General features: G+C 42.0%; 1 protein-coding gene across 1 annotated transcript; it reads left to right on the top strand.

Moving 5' to 3' along the window:
• Positions 1–811: 811 nt before the first annotated feature.
• PtA15_10A652 (uncharacterized protein) lies at positions 812–7,466 on the top strand (the record flags this gene model as incomplete). Its single annotated transcript, XM_053160850.1, has 15 exons — positions 812–1,841; positions 4,718–4,879; positions 4,940–5,115; positions 5,197–5,288; positions 5,381–5,497; positions 5,573–5,630; positions 5,693–5,757; positions 5,833–5,925; positions 5,996–6,136; positions 6,226–6,313; positions 6,389–6,485; positions 6,587–6,707; positions 6,787–7,150; positions 7,241–7,288; positions 7,371–7,466. 15 exons carry the CDS (start codon positions 812–814, stop codon positions 7,464–7,466), a joined length of 2,748 nt encoding a protein of 915 aa, XP_053024783.1.
• Positions 7,467–9,802: the final 2,336 nt, after the last annotated feature.

Raw genomic sequence — 9,802 nt, 5'->3', positions numbered from 1 at the left:
ACTCAAGAAAGCTAGTGCACTGTTTTTAAAAATTATGCAAGATTTGCAGAGACCAGATTCACAGATTAAAGGAGATCAAGAATGGATAAAAATGTTGCACAAAATGGGGGAAGCTTTCCGATATTTGAAAGCCAATAACACTCAGATCCTGTGGCATTTTTTGACACTCTGGTTGAGAGCTAACTATCAGTCACTTTTTTTGGAAATCTCTCTAGCTTCAAGTAACCCCAACATGTCTTGCGTTCTCACCAATAATCCTAAATGTTTCTTTAATAATGTGTTTTTGTCTACAATTGGCAATCTGTCTGATGATCTTAGGATACGTTTGCTAGCGTAATATGCAAGTGTCATATACAAATTCAACATGAAGAAAGGAACCAATTGGGCCCAATCATCACTGATTCAATTAATGGGCATTTTTTCATCCAGGTTTATATGAGTCAAAACAAATCTGTGAAAAAAATTGGCATTCTAGCTTGGTACTTGTGGTCAAATTTTCATATTATGCTACATTTGTCATGCATGCAAACATGTGCTTAGCCAACAGATTGATTAAAAAATTATGTTGGATATGTTTTCTGGGAAGCCTTTTCTGTTTTTTTTTTCTGTTTGATAGCAACATATATATATATGACTACTGTGATCTAACACTCGCAGTTTGTGGACGTGAACTGCCCATCCTATTTTACGTGGATTGCGCATTCTTTGAAACATCCTGAGGCCCATGTGGGTTTTGATAAGCGCTACGGTTGCGTAACATGGCATCGGGACACGTATCTATACAGCTGCAAGAGTAACGTCACATGACACTATGTTTCATGAATCGATCCCGGATCTAAGGTTCCCAAGCCCAGGCTCCTGGGGATTTCTTAAGACTGCTTCCGGCATTCATCCGCAAAACTTGTTCCGCCGTGGGTCCTTGAGTATGAACTGGGGCATCAGTCGATTTCGTATCTTTTTGGCTATCATAGTTGCCAGTGGGATTGATGAAGTATATCCGGGTGAACACCTCTTCGAGCCGGCCTGTTTCATGCAGCCTTTGGCACCAGACTCAATCAATCATGGTCTACTTGGATTTGACCCCGACCACTTTCTCAACATGGAATCGGAACAAGATGGCTGCGCGTCGAGCTCGCGGGCAAGTGGCTATGAACGATTTCACGAGCATATTGCCCCTCTTAATTACTTCCCAGCTGATTTCCTCAGTGACCCCCTGGCACCAGCAATAACCCACAACATCGAACATCTTATACCTTCTTCCACGATGGCCGATGAGGGGGAATTTCAGACGGTCAGCCAAGTTCTCCAGCCATATGCAACCAAGAAAGATGTTCCAACGAATGAACCCTTGCAAGTTCAACCCAGTTCCACTTTCAGTCAAGAAAGCTTCCGATTCCAACCAAACGTTGTTGGCATGCAGCCTTTTCAGCCCTGGTACCACCATGATGGGGCATTTATTGATACCTTCGACCCTGAGGAAGTTGATATCTGGTTCAAATACAAGAAAGATGTTTCAAGATCTCCATCTGAAGACCGATTCCAACCAGAAAATCCAGAAGCCCTTTCCAACCATGCAGACACCATACCTTCTTCATCTTCAGAGGATGCTCATAAATCTTCCTCAGTATCAGCCCCCATCCAAGAAAGCCAGGAAATATTGAGCAACCTTTTGAAAAATAATCAGGAACAGTTATCAATTTGTGGGAAAAACCATGCAGAAACCATACCTTCTTCATCTTCAGGAAATGATCACATGACTTTACCAGTCGTAGCCTCCAGCCAGACAAGCCATGAAATATTCAGCAAACTTTTGCAGATCAATCAAGAACAGTTATCAATTTGTAAGAAATTAGGTGCTGATCTAATGGAAAGTGAAAAAACTTTGAGTGGTATCATGTTGCTAGGAAATCACTGTTCCAAATTAATTAGTGCCGCCAAAAGAAAGGGACATGACCTATTGGGCGGCTCATCATTGATTGGTGGTACTAAGAGAAATATACATGTCTTGTTGGGTGGTTCATCTTTACAGCCTCCTGATCATCAACCATACAAGAAAGTTCTGCAGGGAATTGAAAATCACTTGTTTTCTTCAGAAATTCTAGATCAACATTCCAATCTTGTTACATCTTCAAGCAATGATTTATCTGGAAAGTTACTGGAATTGATTTCTCCCCAGATTCCACAGATAAAGCCATCTAAGAGATATCAAATCAAAAATCTACCAAGGTTAACAGTGATAGATTTTATAGATTGTGAGAATGTGAATCAATTTTATAAATCTTTGATGGAAGATATGCACAAGGAAGTTCCAGAAATGAGCCAGAAGAATGTCTCTGTGAATGAATTTCAGTTTGAAAAAATCTGTTGTATTTTGAGAAAGAAAAACCAAGAAGGTGGAAACATCCTGTGTAGAGGATCATCTCTGCTACAGATCATCAATGGATTTGAAAAGTATGAAGATGTGTGGTTTGAATATTGGAGAATACATACCAATTTTGATTTTAGAATTCACAAGAACAAAGTCACATACAAAACCCTTCCATTGATTTATCCAGCTTTCATGTTTTATGTTGAAATGATCAATTCAATTGTTCCTTATCCAAAATCCCAAATAACAGAGGAAGGTAAAGCTCCAGATTACATTACTGAACTTAAGAAAGCTAGTGCACTGTTTCTAGAAATTCAGCAAGATTTACTTGGACCAGATTCAAAGAAAAGAGATCAAGAATGGCAACAAATTCTGCACAAAATCAAGAAATCTTTCCAATATATGAAAGCCAACAGCTCTCAAATCCTCTGGCATGTTTTGACACTCTGGTTGAAAACTAACTATCAAACACTTTTTTTGGAAATCACTTCAGCTGCACGTAGAGCCAACTCATCTTTCATTATGAATGATCCTAAAAGTTTCTTTAATAATGTGTTTGTGTCTACAATCAATGATCTGTCTCAGAAGCTTAACCAGCAGTTTGATTGAGAATTGTATTTTTTTCTTGGTGGACCATTCTGTTTGATATAAGACAAGGCTACTATAATGCAACACTCACAGGCTGTGGATGTAAACTCCCCACCCATCAAGTTTATATCCATCTTTTTACTCTCCAATCCATCAGTGGCAGCCACAGGTGTAAACTTGCCAACCATCAAGTTCATATAACACTTTACTCTCCAGAAGGATTAAAAATCAAAAAGTCATTAATTCTATCAAAACTAAAAGCTTTGTTTTTTCATCTGAATGCACTTTAATCAAAGTACACAAATATCAGAGGTCTCAATTCTGAGGTCCCTGAGACACCAAAAAGGCTGAGGGTAAAGAGCTGTTGTTGCCGGATTAAGCTACATCAGTGAGAGTGCTGTCAAAGTGGTGCTACAACTTGTAAATTATGCAAATACGTGCACCATCAAGCGTTACTTGCCCTCCCCCGGTGTCATGAGTTTCGTTAGTCTTGGGGACGCGAGGCCGCAGCTTGAGCACAATCCCCTCGTTTCAGGGGCCGGGGGACCCGGCGCGCCGAAGGCGCCTGGCGAAGCGAGCCTGCGCGAGGGGCCAGCCCAGGCTGTACCTAGCTTAACACAAGTCCCCTCCTTCGGAGGCGCTCGGAGACGCTTCGCGCCTCCTTGGAGAGGCTTAGTTAAGCTCGAGGCTGTACAGGGCCCTCCGGAGCGAGGCACTTCTGTTAAGTTAGGCGAGGCCGTGGGTCTCACTGTCTCTCGTAGCCAAGCAAGAACTCCAGCGGGATCCCAGCTGGCAGGCCGGCTCGGGTACCTAGCTATCCGGAGTGAAGTGTTTGATCAAGCGCATTAAAGCTAGCCTCTCCATCTCGGCGGCGCCTGTCGTGAAACCCTTAATCATCCCAACGGGATCCAAGCAACTGTAGTCAGCTCGGCCGGTGTGATCCGGAGTGCGATCAGTGTTTCATCGGCATGTTCGCAGTAGATATCACAACCCGAGCTCGGGGAGATATGGCAATCACCGAGGCCGTAGGTCTCTCGTAGCCAAGCAAGAACACCATCATCTTAAAGCAGGCCGGCTCGGATACCTAGCCATCCGGTGTGAAGTGTTTGATCAAGCGCATTGAAGCAAACTTATCCATCTCCGCGACGCCTGTCGTGAATTAACCCTTGATCAACTCATCGGGATCTAAGCAACTGTAGACAGCTTAGTCGGTGTGATCCGGAGTGCGTTCAGTGTTTCGTCAGCATGTCCGCAGTAAATAAAGACGCCGGTTTGCCTCCATCCAGTGCCTGCCATTTTTCACCAAGCGCTCTGTTGAATTCTCATTCATCGCTTATTCCTTACCACCACGGTCATCGGACACTTTCTTTGCCATCATAATTCTTGCGCCACACACTTGTGATTGACAAGACCGTCAAGGCCTCGAGCTTATAAATATATTGATTCCGGACAATTTTCTTTTGACTTTGTAGACTGACCATTTCCCTATCTTTTCTGATACATCACATCGGTTTACACAACCTTTAACACCACGACTTCACATAAATAGACAATTTTCACCGGTCTGGCGCATTCATTCTCTCGCCTTGACATACATGCTTGAATAAATCGTCCAACTGGTCGATATCAACATACAAAATCAACATACTGCATCTATCTCAGTTTACCATCTTTTGTATGTGTCATCTATTTTTTCGACATATACTCATTATTGCAAAAACAACATACTTATCTCATAACCTCTGCATAATACCTAGATAGACATCTCATTGAAGATGAATAGCTGTTCAAACGTCTATCAGCTGTCTTGCCGATTGAATTGGATTGGCATTGCTATCTTTTGTTTCTCGTCAATTGGATTGACAACCCAAACGCCAACCAGACTGTTGGCACGGGATCAAGCTCCAGTCCCTAGGCCTAAGCGTAAGTGAAAATGGTCTGCAATACAAAACATCAAGACTAACAAGACCTATTTTACACCAGCTGTGATGGGATGGAACTCTTTTACTCCTATGGGCTGTACCGATATAAACGCTGAGAAACTCAGAGCACAGGCAGACCTATTGGGTAGTCGGAGATTGCTACGTGCTGGATACAAAACATTCATTGTTGAATGTGGATGGGAACAGGGTGTTGGGGACGACGGTCCAGCAGTTGCAGTAAGCAGCTATTTTTTTTTCCAAATTGGTGATTGAACCAAAATTTCTAATGGGTGTAAAAAAAACTCCATCAAAAAACAGATCTATCCAGATGTTGTGGGGGGAGATGTAGTGGCTTTCCGAGAAGACTTTAGAAGAAGGGGGCTTTTGCTTGGTTTTGGTACTTGGGGAGGGTTTGTTTAGAATTTTCCTGTTTTCTCAAGATACATAAGGTAGGGATGAAATAATGCTTACTCATTCATGTGCATAAATGCAAACATTCTAGACCACAAATATGCACAAGAAATCCAGACGAGGATTCTCATATTAAACCTAGAACAGACCTTGACAGTTATGCACGTGGTTTGGATTATGCTGGTGTAACTTATCTATCACACCGACCGTGAGTACAAATATTTTTTAAGAAGCCTGGAGATTTTCCAAAATTTCTAATATAAAGATTCATAAACACCAAAAGATGTGAATTGGTAAGACCTGATATCATACAAACTCCTGATAAAGCCATGGAAGTGAATGTATGTCCAAGTCTAGTAATTTCCTAAATTGCAAAAAGAGTTGAAAAGGAATGAAATATCAGTCCCGCTACGTACAAATGGACGGTGCAATAATAAATCGTGATCTTCAGAACAAAATATTATATGCGTTAGTTGAAAGTTCACCTTTAGTTTAAGATGGCAACCAATTTTTCACTTTACTAACCAAATTTATGAAAACTAGCTCTGGACAATGGGGTGCTACACCAGAAATGGACAATTCCCGGGCGTATAGTTGGAGAATAGCTGATGACACCATAGATAGCTGGCCCTCAATGTAAGAGAAATGATGACCAACTGATAATTTTTCTATTTTTAGCTGAATCGTTTTGTTTATTTCCAAACAGTATCAGGACAATGAATGCACTGGTCCCATATTCCATTGCAAACAGGCGCCCACTTAATGACCTTGGATTCCTTCAATTTGGCCCAAATCGACTGACACCTGCTGAAAAGAAAACACAATTTGCCTTTTGGGCTGCGGCAAAGTGCGCTTTCTTCTTTCTTCTTTGAAAATACATTACCAAGCAGAAGATTTATATCCAATACATTTTAAACAAAACTCTTTGCATCCCAGATCTCCACTAATCTTTTCAGCTGATATTGCTACCCTTACTGAGGATGAAATAAACCTAATGACCAACCCAAAGGCAATTGCCATCAATGTGAGCAGTTTTTTGTTTCCAATGATGTAATTTGAAAACTTGTTACTGAGAAACACACTTCCCCCTTTTACATAGCAAGATGACTTGGGGACAAGTATTACACTAACTCGCAGGTACCCTGCTGACATGGATATGTGGAGTGGGCCCTTAAGTGATGGTAGCACAGTTGCAGGTAAGAACCTGCTTTCTTCCAAGTTTCTACCTTGTAGCTGCTTCAATTCAGTTCAACAGTTATTTTTTTCAAATGAACTGATAATTCTATTTTCAAATCAGTTATTGTGAATTGGTCAGATGATAGTGCACAAAAAACAATTCAGCTTGATGATTTGGGGTTTTCATCTGCAAATGTGGAGGACATACTGAATCAAAAAAATGTAGGACCTGTCACCAAAAGGCAAGTTATTTCAAATTTGGTAATTCATATGAATTTCTGACTAAACTTTTCAAAGATTTCTGATACCAATTTCCCACAGTCTTATCACCACAATTGAGAAGCACGGATGCTTATTCATAAAGCTAACTGACACCAAGCCAGCTCACAAGAAAACTTTCACTGAATTCCCTATTGAAGTGGCTGATATAACGGGTGTTGCGCAATTGAAACTGAATAACCGAGGTGTTAAAGTAGCCGTCAACCTCAAGGCTGATGGAGTAACTGGGCTGCGCTGGAGCAAAATCATTGGTTCAAAGAATGGTTTCACTTTAGTTCGCCTTCATTACACAAACGCAGAATTGTCCCCAGGGAACATGGACGATTCAAAATTGAACTTCAAGCACACAGCTATTGTTATAAACGACAAATTCACCTATTATGCAGATTTGCCTATAACTGGACTAGTAAGTACATTCATTTTGGAAATAATGAATAAAATCCTTTGATCATCTTGAGAGCTCATTGCTTTTGAAATCTTGGATCTTTTGTACCAGACTTGGGACGATATGATTGAAGGATTTCCCATAGTACTTCCTCTTGAAGTGAGTGTAACAAAAAAATGCTACATCTTGAATCTTTCCAATATGATGTGCCGGACCTGATTTCGATTATCAAATCTTTTAGCCCGGAGTTGAAAACACCATTTTCATTCGGGGAGAAAACAATCAATTTGCCCCAGACATTCATCGCTTGTCAGTTGAGAACACAGGCTCTGTTTGAGTCGAAAAATCCACTGTAAAAATCCATCCATCATGAACATGTATGTAAACTAGTACCACTATGTAAAACCTTCCCTCAAGATACTTTGTATTGGCCGCACTTCAAAAGCTGCCCACAATCTTTCCATTGTCAATATTCATACTTCACTGCCATTTTTACACACCATCCAATCGGCTTTTCACTCGGCAAATTATGCTGCGGCTAAGGAGATAAAGACTTTGGTTGATGAAAGGTCTTTCAGTCAATCCTATTCAGGTGACTGTTAAGTATGTCAGCCAACGCGTTGGACGTGGATGGAGCTTCCCAGACGTCCAAAGCCGAATAATCCGGTCTGGCAACTTGTTAATTTGCCAGATGTCAGCCTCAGTGTGTAGTGAGGGAGCTGAGACTGAAACTGTCAGTCAAACGCTTAGTTAGCGTCATTTAGTTGAGCGAACAGTTTCGGAGGTCAAAATCATGCGTTGCAGCTTGTGATGCCCAAGAATCAATATGGGGTCTTATTTCCGAATGCTTCAGAGAGACGTGGATGGCCCTAGCACAAAGTCTTCGCGGCGAGCAGTTTTCTTTAACAGCTTGCCGGGAGGATTCACATTGGAGTGGGTACAATTAAATCCAGCTTTGTAACGACTCCCAGAACGGTTGATACAGCTCGTCGGATACTCTCGCAAACTAAGGTTTTGCACCGTCTGGCTGGGAGTCCTTGGCGAGCTGAGGTTCTGTATATCCGGAGAGCTGAGAATGCGGGAGGAGCGGGCCTCCGACCCCGCCCCCCGCTAGCTTAACTAAGCCTCTCAAACGGAGGGTCCAGGGGACCCCGCCCGGAGGGCTCTCCGCAGGAGAGGCTTACACCTAATGTCTGAAGTCTGGCAGGGAAAGGAAGGATATTCAACCCCAAAATCACTAAATAATTATTTAAAAATTAGCAAAACATGTACAAAAAAAAACTGAATAGACAGTTTCATTGGCAGTGCTGATGCGCACCCTCACCCAAAAATTTGAGCAAAAAGACCCAAAACTGATTGAAGGAATCCGTTTTGAAGGTCAAAGCAACCCTGAAGGATATTACATTGCTCTGAAGATCCATTTTTGGATTTTCTGATAATATGCACAATTGAAGGACCCTGGCAACCCCCTATAAATGGGCGGCATGTAAAATCCCCAATTTTTCCAAAATTCATACATTTTCATAGCCCATTCATACACGTTTCATGTGTACCCTCAGAGGATTTCAAAAAATTTCATACATATTTCATGCCTACCATTTTTTTTCCGCGGGAGGGGGTGCAAGCCTGTTTTTTTGAAGCTATCCATTTTTTCTAGCTTCAAGGGCGCCAGTGCACATGAAAAAACATGAAAATAAGAAAGGCAATGTCTTGAATTACTGGACTAATCTAACTTAGCTAATTCCCTCCTTGGGGGAGCGAAGCAACCTCCAAAGGAGGGACTTACACGCTATGTGGACCCCGCGGCCTGAGAGAATTATGACTTTTGGTGGGGACTTTTTTAGAATCACTCTCCCTCATGAGCCTCTGCACCATTTTTGAAATTGTTTACATTTCTGGGATGGCCCAAGCTGTCCCTATCTTTCTACTATTTTTTCCCATCCTCAACACCTCTTGTTGAGCTGTAATCAGAGCTGTAACATCATGGATTCCAGATTCTGTACAGTGCAACATGTGTGATACGGGATATAGCCAACTAGATGAAGTTGCAAAAAAAGACATTTGGATGTCATTACATATCCCTAAAAATAGGACAATAGGTGGAACAATTCTCCTTGATGTTCTGCATGTTTTGTTCCCCTACAACTCAATCGCACAATGTGATGTGATGAAGCTACACAGGATTGAAAAAGGCCAAGTTCATGATTCTCTCAGGCCGCAGGGTCCACTTAGTGTAAAGTCCCTCCTTCCAAGGGACGGCGCCCCCCCCTCCACAAAGAGAGGGACTTAGTTAAGTTAGTGGACTAATGTTGAATGAATACAATCAAGCTTTATTTTTTTTCTTTGCAAGAGCTTTCATATGTAAGAACTCTTTTTCCCAGTGTTCCAAGAATGAAGGTTGAGACATGGCAAGATAAAAAAATTCATCAACCGGAAATGTCATCAACAAATGGCTGGGCGCGCACTTCGCGCTAAATTGGCACCAATGAACAAATTTGACTGTTGACCATCCTGTCAGGTCCTGCCAAGGGGGGGTTGAGAGGGAGCACTTGGTGACTCCCGGCTGGTCTCATACATTTTTTGACCATCCTGACAGGTGCTGCCAAAGGGGGGGGGCGGGTCAAGAGGGAGCGCTTGGTGGCTCCCAGCTGGTCTCATACATTTTTCATTACT

This window comes from Puccinia triticina, chromosome 10A (genome assembly GCF_026914185.1).
Source record: "Puccinia triticina chromosome 10A, complete sequence".
Lineage (NCBI taxonomy): Eukaryota > Fungi > Basidiomycota > Pucciniomycetes > Pucciniales > Pucciniaceae > Puccinia > Puccinia triticina.
The sequence above is the reverse complement of the archived record's forward strand: the minus strand, read 5'-3'. Positions and strand labels throughout refer to the sequence as shown.